General features: G+C 46.9%; 2 protein-coding genes across 4 annotated transcripts; one reads left to right on the top strand and one right to left on the bottom strand.

The window, feature by feature from the left end:
* Positions 1-308: 308 nt before the first annotated feature.
* Positions 309-14,092, bottom strand: COQ9 (coenzyme Q9). Its single transcript, XM_065898945.1, has 9 exons — positions 13,999-14,092; positions 11,565-11,733; positions 10,271-10,406; positions 4,598-4,740; positions 4,253-4,337; positions 3,112-3,216; positions 1,677-1,832; positions 1,323-1,376; positions 309-1,014 (listed from the first exon to the last, which is right to left on the bottom strand). Exons 1-9 carry the CDS (start codon positions 14,066-14,068, stop codon positions 979-981), a joined length of 954 nt encoding a protein of 317 aa, XP_065755017.1. The 5' UTR covers positions 14,069-14,092; the 3' UTR covers positions 309-978.
* A 77-nt stretch (positions 14,093-14,169) lies between these two features.
* On the top strand, positions 14,170-27,347 carry CIAPIN1 (cytokine induced apoptosis inhibitor 1). 3 transcript variants are annotated; one of them, XM_065898920.1, is made up of 9 exons: positions 14,170-14,233; positions 18,890-19,071; positions 19,885-20,037; positions 21,952-22,028; positions 23,466-23,628; positions 25,056-25,129; positions 26,014-26,129; positions 26,633-26,714; positions 27,237-27,347. In XM_065898920.1, exons 2-9 carry the CDS (start codon positions 18,915-18,917, stop codon positions 27,345-27,347), a joined length of 933 nt encoding a protein of 310 aa, XP_065754992.1. In that variant the 5' UTR covers positions 14,170-14,233; positions 18,890-18,914. The 3 variants fall into 3 exon arrangements, with proteins under 3 accessions (XP_065754992.1, XP_065754993.1, XP_065754994.1); XM_065898921.1 differs by lacking the exon at positions 14,170-14,233 and having other exon boundaries at positions 18,915-19,075; positions 19,904-20,037; XM_065898922.1 differs by lacking the exons at positions 14,170-14,233; positions 26,014-26,129 and having other exon boundaries at positions 18,915-19,071; positions 27,237-27,250.
* The last annotated feature ends 548 nt before the right edge of the window (positions 27,348-27,895 follow it).

The following is a 27,895-nucleotide window of genomic DNA, read 5'->3' as shown; positions in this document are numbered from 1 at the left end:
ACAGTGTAGAGGCTGAGAGAACTAGTAAAGCTGAAGACTGTGTCACTCAAATAGTTAGTGACAGACAGGAGTCAAAGGAGCTAATGGTGAGGGGGAAAAGGCCGCTGCCATCCACATTTTACTGATGGGAAGCCTGGGCCCACAGATGCAGAGCTGTCCTAACTGCTCAGTAGCATTAGGCAGCACCAGGACCAGAACTCAGGTCTCCTGGCTGCTAGTTTCAAGCCTTTTCCACAACACTGTTGTCTCACTCTGGCGTCTTGGATACCTGCCAGGGTCTATATGGAAACTACCTACACAACAGGAAATTGCTTCAAACATATTTATTATAATTTTTACAGACTCTAAGTTCATGAATAGTCCTGCAACGCATGCTGGTGTAACTCGACACAGGGCCTGGAATCACACCTCTGGCCAGGCTGGGCAGTACCATCCAGCACGCACCTGTCTCCGGTGAGGCAGCTTGCGAGGGGGTTTCCAGTGCAGCATCTCAGGACACCAGAGAAGGAAAGGGCAGCATGGTTCCCTCTGGGTGCACAGGCCTGTGCTGTGCGGTGGATGAGCTGCCACCTGGGGTGGCTTCAGACCCTGACTCTGACCTGGGAGCCCGAGAGAGCATTTCTAGGCAGGTTAAGACATGATCAAGGTGCCTGAGAGACCAGGACAGGGGCGTGCTGGGTTTGTGTGGCTTGAATGCTTGACTGAGTGCTGCATTTTTTAATCACACAGCTGCAATGCAGAAAGGCATCAGGAGGCCTGGCCCGGTATTAGGAACTGAAAAAGTGGCCCAACCCTGGGCTACAACTCTATCTGTCCTCCAGTGCCCTGTGGTTTCCAGGTGGTTGTGGTAGTGTGTAGAGTCCTTCGGTGTTCTCTCGTTAACACCCTGTTTCATGGATGGCACCTCATACGTTTCAAAGCCCTTTAAATATATCCTCGGGTTTTCTTCTGGGCACTCTATCTTACACCCTTTCTTGCTCACCGGCGCTGGTTTAGACCTGTCAAATTCTTGAGCTGACAAAAGGATGGAAACAGAGAGTGATGAGACCTTGCCCTGACCCTAGGACTCCAATGGGAAAGACTGAGATTTCCAAGGCAGCATGTGTGGCTATGATGCAGAGATCTGACATACCAGGGTCCCGGGAGTAAGCACTGTCTCCTGATGCCAGTAATAAATAGAAGTGGGGTACTTGGGATCTAGAGATTGGGACTGAACCACTGTCAGTCTTATTATTAGCTTTCCAGTTTAAGGCTACAAAACTACTTGGGGTCAGTGACACATGTGAGAATGGATGGGCAGGGATGAGCTGGGTAGTACTCACTGTCACCGCTGCGCCCATGAGTCCTTGCACCAGTGCCTCTCCGGTGGACTTTACCTAGAAGGAGTCAGAGTCAGGTTCTCTCAGGCCCCCACCACTAGCTCAAAGGTGAGACAGGTAGGACAAATCAGTAGGCCTATTAGCCCCGACAGGTAGAGTCAAGAGGGCTCTGTGTACTGGAGGAAGAGCCTATGGACAACACAATCACAAATGGGCCAAGTGTGGCTTTCAGCGTAGGCCCTGGGGACTGTCAGCTGAAGTCAAAGAGGAGCAAGAGAACAGACAAGTGACCAGTTTGGCCCAAGGAAGACAGTGTGCCCAGTGAGGAGGCTTCCCAAATGCCTAGCCCCCAGCTACCTGCTTGGCAGTGTGGCCCACATTCATTGCGTCGTTAATTCGGTTTTCCAGGAAGTGCCAAGTGTCCTCAAAGTCTGGGGAGGAGTCCTGCATCATCACCAGCTCTGTCGTGTTGTAGATGCCAGCCAACACTGCTCGGCGGGTGTACCAGTTAAACTGCAAAGAAACCCATCAGAGAGGTGGGTCACCACTATTGCTGCAGGTTGGGGCAAGTCTGGGTAGTTCCTACCCAAAGCCACTGGCACTCCTGGGCTTCCTCCTGATTTCTTCTTTTCCTCACAGATACACATGGCCCTCTAGACAAGACTGCTGTTCCCAAACTAGGCTGGGTGTCAGAATCACCTGGGAGATTAAACATGCAAGCTACTGGGCCCAACCTCTTAGAGTTTAGAGTCAGGAGGTCTGAAATAAGTGCCAGGGTCTGGATGTTTCATAAGCGCCCCATGTGATTTTGCTACATCCACTCGGCTTTGGAAACGCCAGTGAAAAGCCTAAGTCTCAGGACATCTAAGTTCCAGGGAGGCTCTGTGGTCAGGCAGTAATGACCAAACCTTCGCGTGTTCATCAGTGAAGTGAGGGCTGAGACAGCATCATGGACAGACTGGAATACCTAGGAAGAGCTGAGGGTTCAAGTCCTTCAGCAACTTCTGACCATCCTGGAGAACCACTCTTTAGAGCCCTAGCTCGGCTGCTTTGTGTTTTATCCCTCTGATTTCTTAGCTTTCTAATTTCATTTTCCTACCATCTCTGTCGGTGGTATATTCCCACACGATGGAAGTTTATTAAAGCACTTTGTTATAACTGTGGTGGGAGCATCTTTTTTGCCTCCCATCCTGGATTCCACAAAGTACCATCACACATTAATTTCCTTTACGAAGGTATATATATATATATATTTTTTTAATTTCCTACCAGAAATATGATAGCACTAACAAGTCAGATTCTTTCCTGGTGCCTGTTTAGAGGCTTACTGATCTCTTAGCGAAGCAGGCCAACATGGACTACAGGGAGAGAGTTTCTTTTTAAAGCAACGAGTGTCTCCATGGCATTCTTTTTTTTTTTTTTTTAATCAGTCTCATAAAAGACACACACTGAGAAAGTCTGCTACAGAATCTAAATCATAGAATACTGAGGGGGAAATGATTATAAAATGGCAATCCAATCACAAGGCCCTCTGATGCCTTGTCACCAGTCTAGTGGGGGAAGGAATACCAATGGCTCATGGCTACGGCACTGGTCCCTGAATGAAGATGACCTAGATCCCACCGTGGCTTGTGGAGGGACCCTCCTCATACCTTAGCCTCCCCTTTCCAAGACGGGAATGACACTGTAGTCCCGTGAAGGGATTTGTTATCAAAGAAGTTTCACAAACTTCCTGAGGAAATGCTTAATCCAGGCGTTGCCAGTAGCCTGTGGGCTTGCAGAGAGCACTCACGTCAGTGGACTGGTCCCCAGCGTAATGCCACATGTCATCCACCATGCTGGTGAGCAGGCCCAGGCTGGCCGGGATGTTGTGAGGGAGCAGAAGGATGCTGAGCGCCTGAGGAGAGACGGCAGAGGAGTGGGACTGCACACCGGCAGCGGCGCGCTCAGGTGCCTAGTGCCTCACCTCCCCCTGGAGGTACGGAAGGGGGCTGCCCGGCCCTCCTTCTGAGACTCACCATCTCCACCCACTCGTGTGAGCTCCTGGCGTCTAATGCTCCCGACTACAGCTAATGGGAGCCGGGGTAGATCCGACCCTCAGCTGACCCAGTCAGATTCTCAATCCCTAGCATGTGGACTCGGGAATGCAGATAGACAGCTCTAGACTGGTGGCTTTGAGTACTGAGAGCACCCCATTCTGTAACATGGAGGAAGAAGCAGGGATAGCTGGGGAGTCTGGGGGTGGAATTCGAGGTGGACTGGGTCAAGCTGGAGATCTGAAACCAAGCGTGGTGAGCATGGGCAGGGGACGGGACTTGACTCTGGACTGTACTCCCTCACTCCCACCCACAACTGAAATTACATGCTCAACCGTCTCCCAGCTGGGCAGAGGACACTAGATGATCCGTGGGCCCTCTCAGTGCTGATGTGCTTTGAGTTTCTTAACTGAGAGAATGGCCTGCACTGTGACACACTTTGAAACAGGAAAAAAGGACCTTTAGAAGAGGGGAGTGGGAAGCCCTTGGAATGAATACTCCAATTCTCTAAGCATCACACTGACATACTGAAAAGAAGTCCCAGTTCCCTGAGATCTAGAACGCGACAGGCCTGTTCATGATGATGGCCAGTAAAATCTTCTGACTTTTCTAATCCCCTTCATGGATTCCTCCTCACTGAAGACCTGGTGGCACACGCGGGCCACTAAGACCCCACCCAGGACGTGATCTAGGACCCACGCCACCCACGTTTCCAGGAACTGAGACACAGATGGCTCAGAGGTCCTCTCTTTGGCTCTCGCAAATCGGAAACCTAGCTCCACCAATTGCACTGCGAATCCCTAGTTTTGTGGAGATTAATGAGCTAACTTCTGAACAGTGCGCCAGACCCTCCAAGTGAATACTTTATGCCCTGGGGCCTGGATATGAACTCTGTACCCGAGGCCAATGCTCAATGTACGGGATCAGCATTCTCAGTCTGGTTTCCACAGCGTCCCTCAGGAACTCGTCTGTTTTCCTCTTCCTGGAAGACGGAAAAGAAAACAGTGTGTCTCTGGGTCAAAGGCATGGGCTCGGTGCTACACTGTTTACTCAGCCCTAGTGGGGAGGGCCCCACAAGCTCCTGATGAGACAGGCAGCTGCGTGTCAGTCCCATCAGAGCAGCAGGGCTGCTCAGTGCCACCCTCTTGGCTCTGCTTGGATTGACCTCCTGGGGACAGCTAGTGGCGACTAAGCTCCTTGAACCTTAGCTGCCACCCCGAGCAATGATGCCACGGGACTTACTCTGCCTGGCCCAGCTGTACCAGCTTCTGCTCCTCTTCCAGCACACGGGTGAGCCGAGAGTTGCACTGGGTCACAAAATGCAGTATCAGTTCACTGCCATCATTCCCAAACATGTTGGCAGCCGCACTGGAGAGACCCAGAGACTACAAAGGGGGAGAGGGAAAACAGGAAAGTGGCGGGTAGGTGGAGTGGACATTTGCCGCCTGTTCATCACTAGTGCCTCCTCTTCTAGTAACAGCAGCTTGGTTCCAGTGGGACACCCCACTCTTCATTCTTGTCCGTGTGATCTGGGAGAAGCTGACCACCAGTCCCTCCACACTCCGTCAAGCCCCTGGGTGTGATGCAAAGCAGGGGATCCAGACCTAGATAAGTGGAGTTCACAGCAACTAGTTCAGGAATGTGCACCGTTGACCAAATCCAGCCCTACGAGGCCGCCTCCACACTTTTGCTAGTACCGATGGGAAAGAAGTACCCTCTTTCCCCTGGGGCTGCTGAGCCATTTTTAGTCCTGCATGGGAAGCCCCTGCTGAGAATGAAGCTCACAGAGAGGAAAGCAAAGCAGATATGCTGTAGAGACAGTTCCCAGCAGCAACAATCTAAGAACACCGAGCCAGAGCTACTTCCAGATTTTTCTGTTATTAAATGAGACAAACACTCCCTTTCTTGCTTGAGCCAGTTGAGTTCAAGTTCTGACTCTTTTTTTTTTTTTTTGCTGTACGCGGGCCTCTCACTGTTGTGGCCTCTCCCATTGCGGAGCACAGGCTCCGGACGCGCAGGCTCAGCGGCCATGGCTCACGGGCCCAGCCGCTCCGCGGCATGTGGGATCTTCCCAGATCGGGGCACGAACCTGTGTCCCCTGCATCAGCAGGCGGACTCTCAACCACTGCGCCACCAGGGAAGCCCAAGTTCTGACTCTTGTAACCTAGAGTTGTAACTATTATAAAAAGGGGCTTGGGAAGAGCGCTCATAACTCTCTTCCTCACCAACTCACTTAACCTAAGCCTCTTGGAAAGTAGGTCTCTCAGTTGTTTAAAAAAAAAGGTCTCACAAACTTTTTTTTTTTTTTTTTTTTTTTTTGCCACACCGCAGCATGTGGGATCTTAGTTCCCTGACCAGGGATCCAACCCGCATCCCCTGCATTGGAGACGCGGAGTCTTAACCACTGGACTGCCAGGAAAGTCCCTCACAAACTTTTCCTAATGAGTTGTCAAAGAGTTAACAAAGCCACAGAGATCCTTTACTATTCCTCACATACAGGACTCACTGAGCAGTTACTGGAGGGAGAACCCTGACGGCAGCAGGGACAGAGGGCAGAAAAGGAACCAAAAAAACCATTAACTCTAAATTCCCACCTTTGGGAAAGTGCCTCTCTTTTGGTGGGAGTGCACGGCCGTTCTGGAGGGCAGCTTGGCAATATTCACCTCAACACCAGAGCCGCAGAAGCATCAGTACTAAGGGTGACTGCGTGCTCCCTGTGTGCCTGGTGCCTGGCTGAGCACATTATATACACGACCCTGCTGCAGCCCCACAGCAATGCCAGCAGGTGGGTATTACCATCATCCACATTTTACAGAAACCGAGGCTTAAAGCTCTTAACCACCAGGCTATACTGCCTCTAACATGTATGTAACAGGAACCTCGAAAATATACACACTCCCTGGGCCAGTTGTTGAGCTACTGTCTCTCAGCTCCAAACCTGCCCTTCCTCTGCAAGCCATACTTCTGGCTCCATGTTAGGTCCGCGGATAGGGTCTCTAGAGGGAGACTGCAAGGCTGGAGGAGGAGGAAGGGCCTGGCTCCTCGCGGTCTACTTCCCGTCCGCTAGCGGTCTGTGTGAGCAGCGCCCTCCTTCACCACCGCAGTTCTGTCCAGTGGCAGCAGCTGAACCCAGTCTGCAGTATTCTCGACAGGTGCAGACCCAGTTTCATGGAGCCACCATTCTCTCCATGCCCTCCCAGGCACTCCGCCATTTCACCAACTCCAGAGGTCAAGTGCCAGCCCCAAGGGACCCTTCCTCCAAGGTCAGCGACACCAGCACCCGCTGAGGAGCACGTCCTCGGGAGAGGTGGGGGTTTCACCTCCACAGGGACTCTCCTTCAAGCTCCTAGCTGTAATCATTCCAGCTCTTCCCTTTGTTCCCTTAGCCCTGGGGATGAGAGCTCCTCCCTGCAGGTGCTACCTCTACCATACCTTAGTGTTCTTTTATCCTTTCAGTTACCTGGTTACCAATTTCACATCTAGTTAACAATTCTTTGTGTTAAATTCTCTCTATTCGAGTAACTGGTGTGATTTCTTCTGATTGATGCACTCCCTGAAAGACCAACTCCACTTCTCAGAATTTGTCCTAAAGAAACCAACCAGAAATGTACTTAAATCTGTCGTACAAATAGGCTTATAATATTAAAAAAATTGGAAACAACCCAAATGTTTATCAATTGAGTTCAAGTAAATGCAATAGGTATTATGCAGCCGTATGAATGGAAATATGCAGAGTGAAAAAAGCATATGAAAAAGAGTGAAAAATTTAACCATAGAATATTCAGTAGAATCAGATTTTTCCAAACAATCCTGTTACATTTCTGTCCTCCCCTGGTTCCACACCTTTCTGTAATATTCTCTCAAACCTTCTCTGCTACCTCCGAACCTCTGTCTCCTCCCACTGTTTCCTAACTTCACGATCAGGAGACAACAACACCTACGTTACAGAGAAAACAGAAGCCATTCCCTGGGAACTCCTTAAAGGTTCTTCTAGAAACTAAGCCTGTAGCTGTCTTCTCCAACTTTGCCCCTAATACATCGAAGGCTAGTCTTTCTACCTGTCTTCCGGATTTCATAATCCTTGCCTTCAAGGAACCTCACGTTTTTTATTTTGCCACTTTCTCTTGTATCTTCACCGTCACCGGTGTTTCTGTGCCCTCCTGCCAGTATTCAAACATGCTCATCAAACTTCCATCCCACTTCCCCTGCTTAGTATACTAGCTCTCTTCTCCCCCTCGCAGCCAAACGTCTCTGCACTTCCTGACCTCTACTCACTCCTCAACCCACCAGTTATTTCGGACTTGTACTCCCTTCAAACGGCTGCCGCTGCAGTCACCAATGTCTAGTCGCCTCATCCACATTCTCCTGCTTTGCCTCCAGCGCAGGTTCCTCCACCGCAGACTTCTTTGCCACCCCACCCTGTTCCACCCCACCCTTAAATGTCAGTGGTCCCTGAGGACCTAGACTCCTCCCTCTTTTCACATGACACTCTAGGCACATTCATGCCACCCTAGGCAATCTCACTCACTTCCATGGTTTAATGACCACATACACATGTGGATTATGCCCCAACATATACTCTAGTGCAGGCAGCTCCTCCAGTTTCAGGCCTGTATGCTTGAGGTCCCCCGTTGGCCGACCCAAAGACCCCTCATATTCAACAAAGCTCAAGACTGTACCCATGGGGCTTCCCTGGTGGCGCAGTGGTTGAGAGTCCGCCTGCTGATGCAGGGGACACTTGTTTGTGCCCCGGTCCAGAAAGATCCCACATGCCGCGGAGCGGCTGGGCCCGTGAGCCATGGCCGCTGAGTCTGTGTGTCCGGAGCCTGTGCTCCACAACGGGCGGGGCCGCAGCGGTGAGAGGCCCACGTACAGCAAAAAAAAAAAAAAAAAAGAAAGAAATAGAGACTGTACCCATGGGCCTTCCTCAAACCTGGCTCTTCAGTGGCCTTAATCTAAGAAAACGGCGCCACCATGTACCCACGCATGCAAACCGGCAGGCAGCTCTGGTGGCATTTTGTCACTCCCTCCTATGTCATTCTCTCACCAAATCTACCCACTTGTCTCCACGTTCACTGCCACTGCTCTAGGTCAGAAAGCCCTCATCTCTCCTGGATGACGAGCAGCCGCTCCCAGTAACTCTCTGACTCCAATACTTTTTCATCCAGCAGCCAAAGTGATGGTTTTGAAATGTCAAATTGAATTATATACCTCCAATTATTCTTAGAATAAAAGAAGGCCTAACTCTTCAACATGACCTTTGGACCTTGCCTGATGTGGCCTCAACTGACCCTTCCCCAGCCTCACTCAGCTCAGATCTCTTCCTGATTCTCGGCATGATGGTTTTCTTCGGTTCCGCTAATGTGCAGGCTTCTTTCCACTCTGCACATGCTGTGTCTCTGTCTGGACTTGTCCATCCCCCACGCCACCAAATCAGGTAAAGCCTCCTCATTCCTCAGCTCTCAGTTCCAAAGCCTTTCCTCACCACGTTCTCACCCCACCCCGAGTTAGATTCAGTCCCTCCACTGCATGTCACAATAGTACCTTTTCCTGATAGCCCTTACCACATTTTATAAATATGTATTTGTATATATGTGATTAATGTCACCAGACTGGAAGCTCAACAAGGGCAGAACTTTGCCCATCCTGACTACTATGATGCCCCTAGGACCTAGCACACTCTCTGTTCAATAAATATTTAAAGAGTGAATGATTAATAAATGAAAGGGTTTTTTTTTCTAATTTGAAAGATCAAAATGTTGATCTTTGTTATCACAGACAATTTTAAGTTCTTTTTTGTATCTGTCTGTATTGTTCAAAGCTTTCACAGTGAGCACACAGTGGAATCATATAGTACACACATTCCACTTATGTGACTTCTGTTACCGTACGTGCTCTCCGGAGAGTGAGAGAAGACAAGAGAAATAACAGTTAAATTTTCAAAAAGCAGCAAAGTTGCCCACTCTCCCATTTCAGGAGCAGATATCTCACGTGCTTGCGGTGGGAGATGTGACTCTGCAATTCCATCAGTCTCCATCCTCACAGAACTTTCATAGGATGGTATGTGGCTATGCTCGACGATTCTGCACAATGAGGCCTAAACGTGAGCCTGTGGCTTAATCTAAAGGAGCAGGCTGCTCCACTGCAGGAGGAAACACCGATTATTAGACTTACATAGAAAAATGAGGTGTGCTGGTCTCCAAGGTGGTGCCTTCTTGGGAGTTTTCAAACACCACATTTTGTCAATTCTAGGATCTCCATTTGTTTTTCATTTTAAACAATCAGTGGGAATCATAAGTTGGTGATGCGTCACAGTTTAACAGACAGCATTTTTCTTTTTTAGTGATACATAAAATAATGGTGCTTCTTACAACCAATGGCATCTTAGAGTCAATGAAATACGGCAGGTTTTTTTTTTTTTTTTTTTTTGCGGTACACGGGTTTCTCACTGTTGTGGCCTCTCCCGCTGCGGAGCACAGGCTCCGGACGTGCAGGCTCAGCGGCCATGGCTCACGGGCGCAGCCGCTCCACGGCATGTGGGATCCTCCCGGACCGGGGCACGAACCCGTGTCCCCTACATCGGCAGGCGGACTCTCAACCACTGCGCCACCAGGGAAGCCCGGGAAGCCCCTGGCAGTTTTGATCATAGGCAATTCTTGCCTAATGAGCTGCCTTTAGAACCTAACTGCCAAGAACCAACTCCACGGTATATTCTTTTTATATTAAAAAATAATTAAAAAACAAAGCCATTTCTACCCTATTGGGGAAAAACAAACAACACAGAACCAGAAAATCGTATAGCAGTGAGGAGCTCTGGGGCTCTGAGCTGGGCTGGAAGAAAGCCCTCTGCTCTGGCTGCTGTGATTCCCTCCTGGCTGATCTTGGTCAGGCTGCCCCGCCCGCACACATACACACCTTGGCTCCTTCTGCAATTGCCTCTGCTGTCCACCCGTGGGCGGGCACACACTCCAGGGCCGCCGTCAGGATGCGCTGCTGCAGCTGCTCCTCACTCTCGTAGTCCTCCTCCTCCTCACCGCCCTGGTCTGTGTACCTGAGACCCAAATGCAAGAGAGACATGGGGACGGAGCCCGGCACACCTCACCTCACCTCACCGCCTGCTGCCTGGCGTGCAACAGGTGCCTGGCCAGAAACCACAGGCTCTGTGCCTCCTCGCAGCACGTGCTGAGAGGACATTTACTTATGTGTCGGTATCAGCGTTTGAATGCCAACAGAGCAAAAATCATATCATCCTTCGCCTCCCATAGAGTCACTGAGAGAAAGGAACCATGAGCGAGGAGGTCAGGTGATAGGAAGGTGCATGCTGTCACAGCAGCCTGGATTTCCCAGTTTATAGCCTTACCACATTGTTTCTTTATCTGGATTTGTACCAAACTGTAACTCCATTGAGGACAGGGACAACGGTTACGTTATTCACAGGGCCTGGCACAAAGTAGATCCTCAAACAATATTTGTTGAATTGAAATGAAAACTACTTTCATTGGGAGACCAGAAAAATGACTGGGAACACTCCAATTTCAGAGCCAGAGGAACTTCTCAGCGGCAGGATTAAGTAAAGACGAAACATCTAACGGAGATGTAAATTATTATTTCCTTTCTGGAGGGCAATTTGGCCTCACATGTGTAACGAAATGTAAAATGTGCATATCCTTTGACTCAGTGCTCCCACTGCTGAGAGAATCATCTACTTTATCACATTATTTTTCATACCAGTGAAGGAAATCTAAATATCCATCAATAAAAGACAGGTCAAATAAATTTTGGTACTGCCATTTGCTGGAATACTATCAACCATTAAAATAATACAGATTGTGAAATGACATTATAAACGTACTATTCAGTGAACAAACAGGTTCTGGAACAGCATGTATAGTGTACAGTGTAATTAATCATTTATAATATATACAGGGTTATAAATGAAATACATTAGAGAAAAGGATATTCACAAAGTTATCTCTGGGTTTGCGATTTCTGATATTATTTTTGTGAACTTCTTTGTATTATTTAGAATGGTTTCGAATGTACAGGCACCGTTTTCATAAAACAAACAAACAACAGGTTCCTTTCAAAGATAAGGTTGAAAATGATGAAAGCTGTGAAGGGAACAGAGAGGCTAGGGGAAGGAGAAGCACAGATTCACCCAAGCACGCAAAGTGGTCAGAAATGGGTGGACTGGGGTTCTACTGCCTACCTGGGGGGTGAACGAGAAGACTCCTGACTGGGTTCTTCTGTGCCCTGTGTCTCAGAATGTTGCTGAGAAAAAGAGGGGGGAGGTTGCTGCTTCTGCTGATCTGAAGACCTCAGCTGTGTAGCTGAAGCATGGAAGGCACGTGGCACCAGGGCTGGTCGGCAGCAGGACACTGAAACAAACTGAGCTGGTCAGCCAGGGACACTCATCAGAGAAGACCCTTTGAGACCCAGAGTGGTACGAGGGATGGGGAGGAAGAAAAGCAGAGGAAAACCAGAACCAAGTGTTTGATCCCACACAAAATTCTTGGGTAAACTGGGAACCTTTCGACATGATGTGGTGGCAAAAGCAGGAACCAGGAAACGGAAGACCTGTCTTCTAGGCATGTTTCCATCATTTGTTAGCTGTGTGTTAATGGGCAAACCATTTCACCCCAATGAGCATGACTTTAAAATACGCAAATTAAGAGAAATAATCTCTACTTACTCAACGGAGTGTTGTGAGGCCCAAACAAAAAAATGAAAGTGACTTGAAAACATTATATATTTATATATCATGGCAAGAGCCCTGGACTATAAATTAGAAGGTCTGAGTATTGACTCCCTAGTGGTTATGTGGCGTCTCTCTTTTCTCATCTGCAATATTGCAACACCCATTTACTTTAGGAAAGGGCTTTTGAAAAGTACAATACTGTATTTCCTAAGCAAAGGCTCATACTACTTTTTTCTTTCCCAGCATTTTACAATAAAAAAAAATTCAAACATACAAGCAAGTGGAAAGAATTGTGGCACAAACACCTGTATATCCATCACGCTCTTCATACGTCAAGCCATCTTATTTATTTATTTTGGCCACGCCACACGGCTTGTGGGATCTTAGTTCCCCAACCATGGATTGAACCTGGGCCTCAGCAGTGAAAGCACCGAGTCCTAACCACTGGACAGCCAGGGAATTCCCCAATCCATCTTATTTTTTGATGCATTTGTTGCAGACTTCAGAATTCTTTATCTTTAAACATTTCAACATGCACATCATTAACTAGAGTTCAATATTTATTGAATATTTACTGTTCTTTTATTGAGGTGATATTTACATTCAATGAAATGCACAAATCTTAAACGGGCCAATTCTGAGTTTTGACAAATGTATACACCTGCCTAACTTCAACCCCTATCTAGAGATTAACATCACCCCAGAAAGTTCCCTCTTATTCCTTCCCAGTTATTCCCCACCCACACTATGCTGAATTTTTCATTCTAGTCTTGCCTGTCCTAGAATTTCATCTAAATAGAATCATACTGTGTATCCTGTGTATGTATAAGACTTCTTTTGCTTAGAATACTTCTCAGATTGATTCGTATTTCTGTGAAAATCAGGAGGTTGTTACTTTTTACTGCTGAGTAGCATTCCACTAAGAAACACTATTCTATTGAACACCTGGGCTGTTGGCTATTATAAAGGTGCTATGAATATACTTGTTCAAACCTTTTGGTGGACATTTTGCTTTCATTTCTGTTGAGTAAATACCTCGAAGTAGATTTTCCGGGTCATAGGCATTACTTTTACTGAACATATTTAGTTTGGAGCTTTGTATAGAAACAACAAAACAGCACTCATTTTAAAGAAAATCTGTGGACCAAATCAAGAAAAAATGATTTTTAAAAGAAACAGCACCTATGTGTGAAAATATCAATTATTTTAGCATATGTACGGAAAAAAACGGACCAAATATTCATAAAACTTCGAAAAGGGCCTGGGAGGTCCCAAAGCAATATTGCAGAACCACTGCAGTCCACGAGAAGATCTTAGGTGAAATACAGGAGAATATTATTTCATTAGTTATATATTTATGTTAATACGTTAATTCATACGTCTATTTGTGGAAGATGACATTGGTTTTCCATTTATGGTAGTGATATAAAGCTTCCTCTTTTAAGTAAACGTCTATAGTTTTACGAAATCAGACGTATAAACAAAAATACTGACTATATGGTGGCAAAGGTGGTACGAGGATACTGAAGAATTACTGAAGAGGTGGGGAAATGACTGACTTGGGAAAAAGTAGACTAGGCGCTCTCTGTGTCTGTTTCCCGGGATCAGGGCCCAGGGACTTGACAATGGAGTTAAGAGACTGGGTACAAGTGTGCCAGTCTGCAACCGACCGAGCTGTGTGACCTTGGGCACCCACAGCCCTCTCTCCATGAAATGGGAGTGACAGGCCCTTCCCTGATGCTCTCGCTCCTCACAGATCGAGAATGGGGTCAGAAGCCAGCCAGGCGGCCACTTCAAGCCCGAGGCGCCGGCGCGAGCCGCTATGTCCTTCACCTCACCTTGCTCTCGAGCCGCCACGAGGCTTCTTCCGCCCCTCACCCAGCCCAGATCGGCTTCGCGCCCCCTCCCCTTCCCTCCCCGTTCCCGGGATCGGCCGCCCTCTCACCGGGGAGGCACCGCAGCTGCAGGAGCCTCCACCCAGCCCGGCCGAGCGCGCCAGACACCCTCGCTGCCATCTTGGAAGCGGGCACGCTGCCTACAGCGACGCGCCGTATAGCACCGAGTCAGCTGTATGGCCACTTCCGCCCTCCCCGCGCAGCGGGAGCTTCGTCCTCTCGCGAGAGGCGCGAAGTGCGGAGCCGGCCGATGCTGAGAAGCCGGGAGCGAGACCCGGGCGGCAGGTGAGCGATCACCAGGTGGTCCGAGAGCCCGACCTTCCCCAACGCCCCCGTTCCGGCCCACCCTCTGCCCCATGTCCTCTCATTTCCCATCCCCAGCCTCGTCCTTCGGCGGAAACGTGGCTATGGCCACCTCCCTGAGGACCACAGCGGGCTTTCGCCCGGGGGAAGCCGGTGTGCGGGGTCGGGCCCGCCGTGCCTCGTCCCGGTCTCCTGGCGTGGTGGCTTCTGCCCTTCCCGAGCTACCTTATCTCTCGCGCTGCCGGACCTGGCCTGAGGCCCCGGGGGACAGCGCTGAGCTGGGGTCCGGGAGACCGGAGTCTGAGACCCGGTTCTGCTAGTAGCCAGCTGTTGTGACCTTGAGTCTCAGTCCCTCTTCGCAAACATCAGGGAAGCTTAAGTTTCCGTCTTTGGGGGTACCTGGACCCCCCAGGTTGTAATTTTGAAACTTTGACTTCCCTGAACCTCCAAAGTGTTGAGTTGATATAATTGAGTATTCCCAAACTTGCCGGATTGGAAAAACCATCAGGACACTTGTTAATAAATCGGATACCGAGGTCTTTCTCCTGGAGAGTTGATTCAGTACATCTGGAATCTTATTTAGCCCTGGAATCTTATTTTAACAAATGCCCCCGGGTGATTTGGACGATCTGCAAGTTTGGGAAAGGCTGGTGGCCTTTATTCTGACATTGAGTGCCAAGCTCTGCGAGATTCAGGGAGGTCATGGACTAGTCACTGAGCAGATATGTAAATGCGGAGCGCCTCACTGGGAAACCTATCACCAGGGAAGGCTTCATAATAGTCGGAAGTAAATGGTTTGGGGATGAGGGATAACCAACAGCTGGAGCTAAGCATGCCGTTCTGTAAGTTTTGTGCAGTTAGACCCTTGTCTTTGTATTTTTGCACACTCCTTATCAACCTTTCAGAACCTCTTACTCTCCCCTGTGTGAGTGTGGGGGAAGCCTCCCCCTAAGCCAAAACTACTCCCCAAATGTTAAAATTTCAGATCCATATTTCTGGATTTCGGTAAAGCACTACTGATCTCTCCATGAGGTTTTGTTTTCTGAGTTCTGTCCACTTATCTTCGAATGAATCTTTCCTGTGGAAAATCTAGCACTTGGATATCCTTCCTGAAACCCTTAAGTTTGACACACACCTAATTGCCTGGAGACAAAGTCTTCTATTTCTTTTCCTTTGAGTTTACTGTTTCCTTGCAGATTGTCACCTTTTTTCGTGTGTGTGTGTGTGTGTGTGTGTGTTTGTGTGTGTGTGCGCGCGCGCGCAAGTACACACGCTTCGGTCAGTTCATTTTAATTAAATTTTTCTTTCTGTTAACTGTCAGTATTCTTAGAATTTTTTATGCATTTGACTTAAAAGGATTTGATCCTTAGTTTGAACTGATACCCAAACTTCAATCTTATTTTTTTTTCTTTTGGCCCTCTTCATCCTTAAAAGGAGCCTAATGCCTCAGGATTTGATGTTTACTGGGTGCCTTAAAAATAAACAAGTGCATCTCCAGAAGTTGTTCTCAGACATCTGCTTTCACTACCTGCCCACAACATTTTAGAAGGGCTGTGGGTATGTGTGTGCAGCAGTCAGAGTTGGAGAGACGCTTAACAAGTCCAGTGACGTGACAATGACTTCTATTCCACCTCTTTTTATTTATGAAACTGGGCTCTGAGTCACACTTCTAAGTATGTTGACTTAGGTGCCAGACATTTTTTCCTTGTTTTTTTAGAAAAGACATTGACAACAACATAAAACTCTGATGATGAATAGTATCACACTTTGGCTTTTAGATATTTAAAAGAACATTGTGTCCCATTTTATTTGGAAAATGCTAACTGAAAGTGGTGGCTGTGTCTTTTTGAGAGTTAATGTTTAATAAATGTATTTTATGAGTTCCCTGTTGCCATAGAAGATTAGTTTGGGGGGATATGGAAAACAAAGCACTTTCCATTCTTCTAATTTACAGACACAATCCCACTGGAGTACTGTATAAGATGTCATGAAGTGCAGCTCTTATGTTGTATAACTTTAACAATAAAAAAGGAGCTTCACATTTCTTCCTGGGGTGTCCTCCCAGCAGGTTTGGCTGAGGAGGAAGAACAAGATTTTATAGGACTGTTTGAAGCAAAGGCAAATAAACTGGCCACAGAGAAGTGGAGGCTCAGAGTTCTCTTAGAACATTATTTTATTGAGCTCTGTGTGCCAGGTCCTGCCGAGTACATTGCATATTTTTATCTTCTCATTTACTTCTTGCAGCAGCCTTGCAAAATATAAGATTATTCTCCCTACTTTATTAATGAGAAAAGAGGCTAATCACTGATCCACTGTCATGTAGCTAACAAATAGAAGATCTAGTGATAGGTAGAACCCCAGTTCATCCGTATTCGAAACCTGTGCTCTCTAAAACTCTGCCTGATGAATCGGGAGATTGGGATGGACATACATACACTAATATGTATAAAATGGATAACTAATAAGAACCTGCTGTATAAAAAAATAAAATTCAAAAAAATAAAAATGAAAAACTAAAACCCTGCCTCCATTAAGGTTGCTGAAAAGGCCTCAACTTGTGGCGTTTTGTGTTTCTCTAGTTAATGAGTAGCCTTTGGCCCCTCGGTTCTTCCACGAGGATTTTTCTGTGAGTACAGTGCAAGGCTGTAGTAGTGGGAAGGGAACTTCTCATCGCTTCCTGTTGTCCCAAGGGAGAGCCTGTTCCAACATCATTCTGGAAGGAGATCACTTATCTCTTATAACTTCATACCCAGCAATCCGTATTCCTGTCTTCCCCAGCTGGTTCTTAAATGTGAGATTGATCCGAAGTTGTTCACTTGAAAGACTTGTAAGGGTTCTTCCTCAACATCATGTTACAGTTGAAAGCTTAAAGTTTCAGTTCCTGATTGTGTGCTTTTTAGGGATTTAAAAACCACAGTTCAATGACTAAGGAATCCTGTTTATCTGATAACACTTGGCATCCTTTTACCACGACGGCGTCCAGTCAGGTCAGGATAATAAAGAGGGCATTCCACAGGGAAGGAACCAGATAAAAAGCATGATGGAGTGAAAATGCCAAGATTTTTCATACAACAAGGGAGGATTCACTTTGGGGAGGTGGGAGATACAGGTGGAGCCAGATGACGGAGCACCTGAATCCAGAAGACTGAAGAGTTTTGACTTTGCTCTAGAAAATAAAAGCCTTAGGAAACGAGCAGCAAAATCAAAGTACTACAGTATTTAAGGATGACTGGCTGACCTAGGCATGTTTTGTAGGCTGAGGAGCAAATCATTTGAAGGGAACTTTTTTTTTTTTTTAAAGATTCTGCACTCAGACTGCTTCACATGTCTTTTTTTTCTTTAAGATTTATTTATTTATTTGGCTGCGCTGGGTTTAGTTGCAGCACGTGGGATCTTCATGGCAGCATGCGGGATCTTTAGTTGTGGCATACGGAGACTTTAGTTGTGGCATGCAGGATCTAGTTCCCTGACCAGGGATCGGACCAGGCCCCCTGCGTTGGGAGCACGGAGTCTTAACTGCTGGACCACCAGGGAAGTCCCTGAAGGGAACATTTTTAAAGAAGGAAGAGTGTGTAGGCCTGACTTAAACTTGGTCCCGGAGTGTCTGTGGTGGCATAATTGTCACTGGGTTAGCCACCTCTGCAGAATACAGAAGTATTCGGCTTAAGACCCATCTATGTGTGATCCCTCTCCCACAGCTTTGGTCTCATGTCATTTGGTAGAGCTGTCTGAAGCCAGGGACTTGGAGTCATTAATGTTTAAGAAAGAAATGGGGAACTGAGTAGACTGCTATCTCCTGACCTGATTGCATCGTGAGGACATTCTATACTCATCTGAGTATCAAGTCAAAGAGAAAGTTGACCCCGGCAGGAGGAAATTTCCGTAGGTTAAAAGCATGGGTTTTACAGTCATATAGACTTGGATTCAGATCCCAGCTTTTACTTTTTCCACACAACTCTTACTAGTTGTGTGACCTGGGCAAAGTCAACAGCCTGTATCCTGACTGTAAAATGGGAGTAATATCTAGTTTAAGGTTGTACTGAGGTTCAATTGAGATAATGTAGGTAAAATGCTTTGAAGAGTCTGGCTAATGTTAATTGTTAGAGATAGAGGTAGTAAATACTATTGATCAGTGCAGAGTCAGTGGAATTGAATTTTCATATCTTGATGAATGGGAAAATATCATTATTCAGTTTGCTAAATTAACATATGTTGTCTCTTTTTAAAAAATACACTAAGCTTGCGGTTGGGTTATATCAGCCAATTTATTTGCCTCCCTTGCTGAGTCATACTTCTGCCTAATTAATGTCCTGTGTGTTTTACATTCTGTTCAAGCTGAGTTGTCTCATACCAAAGAGAAAAGAATATTTGTGCCTTCAACCTCCTTACTTGACTGCCCAGTCAGGATTCTCACCAAGGAAGCCACCTGCCATATTTGGGAATGTTGGGGTTATGAAACCTTGGGATAATGGGTTTATTTATTCACACTCTGGTACCTACAGTGAGTTTTTCTAATGTGGTCAGCATTCCCTGGTGGGAGGTCAGAATTCGGTTGCAGTTCTAATCACATTTGGTGGTACCCCATGGATTGAATTGCGTTTTGTCTCTGCTCACTCTTGACTCTCCTTTGGCCCATAGCTTTTAGGTCCACAGCACTGCAGGAATGGCAGATTTTGGGATCTCAGCTGGCCAGTTTGTGGCAGTGGTCTGGGATCAGTCGTCTCCGACGGAGGCTCTAAAAGATCTGGTGGATAAGCTTCAAACCTTAACGGGCGATGAGGGCCGAGTGTCTGTGGAAAACATTAACCAGCTGTTGCAGTGTAAGTACCTACCCAGGTTGTCTTACAGGGAGGGCAGTTTTGATGGTGGTGCTGCATTTCTTGTCGTTCCTTGATAGCTGGGTTTTTTAAATAAATTTATTTATTTATTTTTGGCTGTGCTAGGTCTTTGTTGCTGCGTGCGGGCTTTCTCTAGTTGCTGTGAGCGGGGGCTACTCTTCATTGCGGTGCACGGGCTTCTCATTGTGGTGGCTTCTCTTATCGCGGAGCACGGGCTCTAGGCACACGGGCTTCAGTAGTTGTGGCTTGCGGGCTCCAGAGCGCAGGCTCAGTAATTATGGCGCACAGGCTTAGTTGCTCCGCGGCATGTGGGATCTTCCTGGACCAGGGCTCGATCCCATGTCCCCTGCATCGGCAGGCGGAGTCTCAACCACCGCGCCACCAGGGAAGCCCAATAGCTGAGGTTTTTTCTGGGGGGGTGGCACATGATAGTAGTTTTTTCAGTTGAGATACATAGTTGATGAGCAACTAGGAGCATAGTTGATGATTTGTATAAGTAAGTTCTTATTTCTTATTAGATGTTCCACATTTTTTAAAACAGCTTGGTTTTCGTCCACCCTCCTTTTTTACTTTTTCCCCTGAGCATACAAAAGGAGATGAAGTTAGTAAGACTGAGGGAGAGCAGGGCAGCAGTGTCCTTGCCCCTCTTGCTAGTAATGGTGGTATAATAGCATTTGCTGAACAGGTAGGTGTTTATTCTACAAGGCCACGCATGTAACCTTTGTGGGGACTTGGGAGGGATTGGGAGATTCTGGGGCCAAGGTGATTGTTGATTAGAGTCTTCCTTCTTTTCAGCTGCCCACAAAGAATCTAGCTTTGACATTATTTTGTCGGGTATAATTCCTGGAAGCACCACTCTGCACAGTGCTGAGATTTTGGCTGAGATGGCCCGGATCCTTCGGCCTAGTGGATGTCTTTTTCTGAACGAGCCGGTAGAGACAGCTGTAGGTAAGGAAATTTTCACCTGGAAGACTAGAGTTTAACAGGGTTGAATCTTTAGGTATGTTTACCGCATCTCTCTGAGAAGGAGGTATAATTTGGAGATCAACAGTCCTGTACTGAACCTTATCCTTAGGGATAAGGGATGAATTATTGTAAAACTCTGAACCAGCACATCTGAATAAATTGTGATATTTGACCCATTAGGTAGTAAAATAGAAGGAAACTGCTCATCTGAAAATGGCTGGATCCTTCAACAGGTGAATGCTTAAACTGGTACATCCACACCATGGAAAACTATGCAGCACTAAAAAAAGAACAAACTATTGCCACATGCAACAACTTGGATGAATCTCAGAGGACTCATGCCGAGTGAAAGAAATCCAATCTCAAAAGCTTAGAGGCTGTATGATTCTGTTCATATAACATTCTTGAAATAACAACGTTATAGTGACAGAGAACAGGTTGGCCATCGTCGGGGTTAGGAGTGGGAGGAAGGGGGTACGTGAGGCTGTAAAGGGGGTGGTGTGAGGGTTCCTTGTGGTGACGAAGACTATGCACACACACACACAAGTGTACGTAAAACTGGTGAAATCTGGATAAGCTCTGTGGACTATCAGTGACAACTTCCTGGTCTTCATATTATATGATAGTTGTGTAAGATATTATTGTGGAGAGAAGAGATGAAGGGTCCTTGAGACCTCCCTGAACATTTTTTTTTTAACTTCCTATGCATCTATAGTTATTTCAAACTAAAAAGTTAAAAAAATAGTGACTAGAAGTCTGAGAGTGATGAGCTAAGTATTGATTCATGTGAAAGTCAAGATAGAATCCAAGAAATAAAAACCTCTTTTTTGCTCAGTGGTAAAGCTGTCAGAATCATTCTAGATTTTTAGCCTTTTTTAAAAAAATTTTTATTTATTTCTTTATGGCTGTGTTGGGTCTTCGTTTCTGTGCGAGGGCTTTCTCTAGTTGTGGCAAGCGGGGGCCACTCTTCAACACGGTGTGCGGGCCTCTCACTATCGTGGCCTGTCCCGTTGCGGAGCACAAGCTCCAGACGCGCAGGCTCAGTACTTGTGGCTCACGGGCCCAGTTGCTCCGTGGCATGTGGGATCCTCCCAGACCAGGGCTCGAACCCGTGTCGCCTGCATTGGCAGGCAGATTCTCAACCACTGCGCCACCAGGGAAGCCCGATTTTTAGCATTTTTAACTATCTTTCAAAATGTGATGACTTATTTCATCAAATAATAGGAATAAAAGTATTTTGAGGGCTTCCCTGGTGGCGCAGTGGTTGAGAGTCCGCCTGCCGATGCAGGGGACACGGGTTCGTGCCCCGGTCCAGGAAGATCCCACGTGCCACGGAGCGGCTGTGCCCGTGAGCCACGGCCGCTGAGCCTGCGTGTCCGGAGCCTGTGCTCCGCAATGGGAGAGGCCACAACAGTGAGAGGCCCACGTACCACAAAAAAAAAAAAAAAAAAAGTATTTTGAAATGTGTAAAGGCATTTATGTGGAAATATAAGCTTGTGATGTTAATAGCAGCTATAGCCTTCTTTGGGATGTAAACCTTGGGTGACTAAACACAGTGTCTGTCGGAACTATACAGAGATACTTGTATACTTTACAGTTTCTCAGCCTCTTGGTCATTATCCAACAGCCCCTGGAAGGTTAGGTTTTTCAAAGAAACAGAGAGTGATATGAAGCAATAATAATGGAATTATTATATGACACTTAAGAGCATCAGTAAGAGCACTTTGAACAACCAAAAGGAGTTGTCCAATTAAAATATTATCACTAAAATATATATATATTGAACAGAATAGGTTATTATTGTTTTAGTGCCTGCTGACCTGAATAGCAGAGAGCCTTTATTATTTTTCCTGCTTTGACCTATAAAGCTATTAACTGGGGTTTTCCTCTTAGCAGTTAACAATAGCAAAGTGAAGACGGCATCTAAGCTGTGTTCAGCCCTGACTCTTTCTGGTCTTGTGGAAGTAAAAGAGGTATGTTTGTAGATGACCTTCTTTGCTGGGAATTTAAGCCTTGGGTGACTAAACCCAGTATCTCTTTTGTCAGACGATACAGAGAGAATCTGGGAGAAATAACAACCCTGAAGGTGAGGTGATCAGTGTCACTCAACTAGGAAACAAGTTGAGAAGGGCTCTGCATGGGAGAAACCAGATGCCTTGAAGGACGAAACCTCTGAAATTAATCTCCTCTGAAGAGACTCAGCTTGGGCCCATGTGGGTTGGGACATATTTTGGTCTCAGTACTAGTGGTGACCACTGAGGCAGGGAGAGAGCGACACATCTCTTAGTGGACACGAATCCTAGGCCTAAGTGAAGGGCAGTTGCCTGTATCTTCCTCAGCTTTTGGGTGGGAGGCTAGAATAGGTTGGAGGGGGAAATCCTTTTCTGACAATTCATTAGAAATATTAACATTAAATAGAGGTATTTATGGTTCTACATTCTTCTCCAATGCTGAAATTTCCTTGTGTGAGAGGTGTTATACCCCGATAGCTGTTATACCATTGATCTGTACATGACCTAGGGCCTCAGTTTCTTCACGCCTACCCTTTCTTATTTTTCTTTTTAGTTAAAGTTCTTCCATTTTTTATTCCAAAATATGGGATGTTCATAAAAATTCAGTTAAGACTGAAGAATATAAAGTGACATCTCAGGCCTTGCTTACACTTTCCTCCCCAGAGGGAGCCACCAATACATTTTTTGGTGTGGCTGTTCGGACTTCTTTTTATGTATTTACAAGTGTGTTTTGTGTGTGTGTATACACATTTTTTAATGTAAACAAGGTCGTATGTATACAGTGTTCAGTCACTAGCTCTTTTCCCCACCTTTAGCTGTCTTCGACATTATCCACCTCAGTGTATTGACCCACTTTCTTACTAATGATGGAACGGCGTTCAGTGCTCTAGATGGACTGTGGTTTATGTAGCAGTTCCATAATTGTCGGACATAGAGGTGGCACCCCCAGCTTCTTCCCAAGGAACGTAGAAAGCAGTTCCCTCCCCCTGAGGTTCTCTTTCTCTACTGCGTATTTCATTTCTAGCATCTTTACTGTGGGCATACTCCCCCGCCACGGGCTTTGATTCCCTTCAACAGCCTCTTCAACATGTCCGATTCATCTTGATAATCATAATCGTTACAATCTCCACAATGCCTCGCACAGTGCCTTGTACCTAATAGACAGATATTTGATAAAACTCTCCAAGGGGCAGGCTCAGCATAAACATGTAGACAGAAGTTACACTCCAGCGTCCTGATCAGTGAGAAACTGAACGTGAGGCACGAGGCAATGTCTGTGATCTCCTGCTGTCGTGTGCTTACTACAGATGTGAGCATTTGACACCTGTGAGGGGGACATAGTACACCATCGTACTGTAGAAGGAGTGTGGCTTAATCCTCTGATATCTTGAATTTCAGCTGCAGCGCAAGTTCTTGAGCCCTGAGGAGATTCAGTCTGTCCAAGAACACCTGGGTTACCACAGTGACAGCCTGCTCTCTGTGCAGATCACAGGAAAAAAGCCCAATTTTGAAGTGGGTTCTTCTAGTCAACTTAAGCTTTCTACTACCAAGAAGTCTTCCGGTGAGACTGGCCTAGGGACATTGTTCTGTCTGAGTGGGCCTGAAAAGCCCTATTACAAACTGAGCCAGAGCTCTGAATGAGGTGGTGATATCTTCAGAGGATCATTCCCTTCCTTAATTTCCCTCATTTCCAAATGGAAGAATGCTTAATGTACTGTTGTTCTGGGCATATTCGGATCCCAAACTGAAATGATGCATAGATATTACCTAGTTCAGCCCCTTCTTCTGCACCAGAGGACACTGAGGTCTCCAGATTCTAGAGGTCAGACTCCCGTAGCTTCATTAGTTGATGAAGCCTTTCCAGACCCCAGAATTATGACATTTACCCTCAGAAGACCTCACAGTGACGGTCATGGCGGATAAGAGTGTGCTGTTCCTCTTCCCATGTGTCCTTTTCTCTGTGCCACTGAATTCAGCTTTTCTTTGAGGATCTTAAGACACTTATAAAAATATCTCCTCTCAGAAGATTGCACTCCACCCTTTGTCACCATTCTTACCCTTCCTATCACTATTTTTTAATGCCTGAGTTGAGAAAAATTGTCCTAGCTGTGAGGTATGCAAAAATTTACAGGTACATTCACACTGCTCTGTTTTGACTGTCCAGCCTAAATCTTCAAGAAATCCTTTAACGTCCTAACCTTTGGAGTCACAGTTCCAGAATGGGTAGGAGCAGCTTAGATGACCTGCCCTGTGGGAGATCTGAGCATCCAGTGTGACAGTGATCTCTGGGGGGTGCACTTCCCCCCAAGGCCCATTCGTGGACTGGCCCACACTGAACCCGCAGCTCTTTTGGGCCCAGAGAGAGAATCAGGAGGTGTGATTTGCTACTGATTTGTTGTTACGCCGCCGCCACCAGCTCTCGAGCCCATTTTCTTGTCTGTAACAGGTCTACATGTGACTGGAGCTTTGCTACTTATAATGCTTTTTGGCACAGTTTCTTGTTTAATATTCAAATCTCCTGCAGTGGGTATAGGGAATCCTATTAGCCCCATGTTCTAGGGATGGGAACTAAGAGAAGGAGGAGGAAGCAATATGGAGTGAAAGTTAAAAGCGTTAGGTAGACTCTGTCTGTACTTGTGTATTTGTGGCTGTGTGTAACTGGCCTAAGTATCTAAACCTCATTCATAAAATTAGGATGACAAGAACTTTCCTCATAAGGTGGTGAGCAGGACTAAATTAGATCATGTATGTAAAATGTTTAATGTAGTATCTGGCACAAAGCTTAACAAATGATGGCTTTTATTGCCATAAAGTGATGGGTCCCTCTCATGCCCTTCTAAGTGGTAGAGCTGGGCCTTGAACCCAGGTCTTTTGACCGCCGGCCCAGTGTGTTCCCTGCACAGCCTCAGTAGAAAGCACTTACATGTGCCTGGAGTTTGTTCCCAGCTGTTTTTCTGGAGCTTGTTTTCTTCCATTGGTTGGATTCAGGGAAGCCTGCTGTGGACCCTGCAGCTGCCAAGCTCTGGACCCTCTCGGCCAATGATATGGAGGATGAGAGCGTGGTGAGTCAGCACTGCGGTCACCTGATTGCTTTCTTTTAGGCCCCACTTTGGGTGGGAATGTTGTTGTTTGGAGTGGCCTCTCTGGGTTTGTAGGTGTGAAAGCATTTAAAGCCCAGCCTTGTGGCTGTGCCTGCCACTAGCATTTTTTGACTCAGAAGGAAACTCCACATTAGTGGCATTTTAAATTTCTTTTTCAGCATCTTTCCCCCCGCACATTTTCTTGTTCTCACTTCATGTGATATATTAAAGACTCTTGTGGGCATGCGTAAACCTGAAAAGAGTTTGTCAGCTAAAATATTTTTTGGCTCCTTCGTCTGGGCAAGTCACCAAATGCTCACTGTCTTAACAGTACTGCTCTTCCCACTCGGATCAATGCTTTCTGTAATAAAGTTCTTCATTCCTACAACTATTGAAGTTAGGGTGGTAAGCAAACTAGGCGACGGTTTGTGCCCTCACAGAGCTTACAGATTAACTGTCCACACGTTTATTGAAGAATTACACAAGTGTATATATCATTATCTGCCTTTTCCTCTGGAATTATATAGAAAATATTCCATTCCCTTTTCTCACACGACAGCCCTTTATATATTCACATAACTATAACGCTTCTCTCTTTGTTCTTCCTGCCCCCTCCCGCCCTGCCCTCCACACACATATTCTCTGCACATCGTAAATGAGTCCCCAGCCCCCTCACAGCCTAACACAGCTTCTGTGCACGTAGCGTACTCACTATGTGGTCAGCTTGGGCGTGACGATCAAGCCCGGGTAGGATGATGGGTGCCTTCTACATAGATGGGCGAACTCCTGCTGTGGACTGTGGCCACTTCACGTGTTCATTAGCAGAAACCATGACTGTGTCATTAATGGCTTCGAACATTCTCCAGGATCTCATTGACTCAGATGAACTGCTGGATCCAGAAGATATGAAGAAGCCAGACCCAGCTTCCTTGCGGGCTGCTTCCTGTGGGGAAGGGAAAAAGAGGAAGGCCTGCAAGAACTGGTAAGCCTTGGGGTGAGAAGAGGCTGCCAGGCTGCTTCCAGCGGCTTCTGATTATCAAGGAATCGCTGTACTTTACAATTACTAAAACATGTTTTATTGTAAAATGTATCAGACGGTTAGAAGAGTATGCTAAATAAGTACATTTTAAAGAACAATAAAATGAACACCCATGTACTGCTCACCCAGCTGAAGAACCAGGAACAGGACTTGTTCCTTAGAAGTCGCCTCTGCGTGCTCCCTCAGCTGCATCTCCCTCCCTCTCCTTACAAGAGGCTACCATTCTCCCAAATTTGTGCTAACCTCTCCTGGCTTTTTCGATAGTTTACTGTCTATGTGTGAATCTCCAAACAATACATCGTTGAATTGTGGAGCCCAAACCTGACTAGGCCAGGAAAGGTCAATACTCCATATCTGTGAAGGCTCCCAGGGAAAAGGTCTGTCCAGGATTTGGAGTTTCTGGGTGGTGGCAGGTCCCGCTCATCAGCTGCTAACTTTCCCCCCAGCACCTGTGGCCTCGCAGAAGAACTGGAAAAAGAGAAGTTGAGGGACCAGATAAGCTCCCAGCCCAAGTCGGCTTGTGGAAACGTGAGTATCTGGTTGATTACTCAGTATTCACAAAGGCCTAAACTAAACACAGACCAGCTCCAGCTCTACAGAGTTCACTGCCCAGGTATTTTAATAATAGGTGAACATGCGAGAACGTGTCTCTAGGTAGTAACGGGAAGAGGGGTTATCTCCTGAGAGTGGGTAGCACACTCGTGCCCGTAGGGGAGGCACTTGTCATTTCTTATTTTTGGCCCCTTTCTTTCTGCTTCACATTAGGCCTGATGCTACTCAGCCATTTGTTGAGTGTGGCTGTGATTTGAACTGCTGAGAATATAGAAGTATGTCCACGTAAGGAACTTCTCTAGACTTTTGTCTTTCATGAAATCAGAGATCTTAAAGACTCTTAGTATTTGGATCCCAGTTGGACCTACAAATGTACGCAGTCGTTCTCTTCAGGCCGCTGTGGCCATACTATGAAATTTGGGATCCCTTTCTCCTGGGCTGTATCTCTGGGAGAGCTGACACTTGGCTTCCCTGTATGATGGTCTCTTCTTTCAACAGTGTTACCTGGGTGATGCTTTCCGCTGCGCCAGCTGCCCCTACCTTGGGATGCCGGCCTTCAGACCTGGGGAGAAGGTGCTCCTGAGCGACAGCAGCCTCAATGATGCCTAGGGGAGGGCCCGGCCTGAGACACGCCTGCTCCTCCGCCAGCTCCTGCCCCTTCCATCCCACCACGTGGTTCCTCCCGTCTCCTCTCGATTGGCTCACTCTGGCTTAGGTCCATTGCGGAGAGGGTGCTCAGTGGACAGAGTGGAGCTGGCTGGGAGCGGTGGTGTGGAGTGCTGCTGCAGATCAAGACCACGGTATCCCGGGGCCCTGTTACCCTGAGTGGGGACCTCCTTCACCCAGTGTTAGGTAAACGGGGCACATCCCAAATAGGCCCCTCTCGCCAGGTCAAAATGCCGACATTTCGTAACACTCTCCGAGCCCGCCATCCTTGAGTATTAACACTGTGACAGAGAGGGCCCCACCCCATTCTAAGCTCCGCAGTAGTGCCACGGCTTATCTTCCAGAGTTGGTGGTTTACTCCCCATGCAGTTTTCTTGGTGACAAGAGGCAAGTGTCTCATGACCTCAGAGCACCAAGGGAATCACTCCTTGGTTGCTGTGATCATATCCAGTGTCCCTCTGCCCCCTCCAGTCCTACCCCCCATCCCTCCA

This window comes from Phocoena phocoena, chromosome 20 (genome assembly GCF_963924675.1).
Source record: "Phocoena phocoena chromosome 20, mPhoPho1.1, whole genome shotgun sequence".
NCBI lineage: Eukaryota > Metazoa > Chordata > Mammalia > Artiodactyla > Phocoenidae > Phocoena > Phocoena phocoena.
Note: the sequence above shows the minus strand (reverse complement) of the source record. Positions and strands in the feature narration are given on the sequence as shown.

Excerpts from the sequence above, each read along its gene's own strand:
- COQ9 (XM_065898945.1), bottom strand. The coding sequence starts at position 14,068 with ATGGCAGCGAGGGTGTCTGGCGCGCTCGGCCGGGCTGGGTGGAGGCTC. Across the intron at positions 10,407-11,564 it reads TCTTCTCGTTCACCCCCCAG|GTACACAGACCAGGGCGGTG; the intron begins GTAGGCAGTAGA and ends TTTGGGTCTCAG. Across the intron at positions 4,338-4,597 it reads GTACAGCTGGGCCAGGCAGA|GAAGAGGAAAACAGACGAGT; the intron begins GTAAGTCCCGTG and ends TCCGTCTTCCAG.
- CIAPIN1 (XM_065898920.1), top strand. The coding sequence starts at position 18,915 with ATGGCAGATTTTGGGATCTCAGCTGGCCAGTTTGTGGCAGTGGTCTGG. Across the intron at positions 25,130-26,013 it reads ATATGGAGGATGAGAGCGTG|GATCTCATTGACTCAGATGA; the intron begins GTGAGTCAGCAC and ends AACATTCTCCAG. Across the intron at positions 26,715-27,236 it reads CCAAGTCGGCTTGTGGAAAC|TGTTACCTGGGTGATGCTTT; the intron begins GTGAGTATCTGG and ends TTCTTTCAACAG.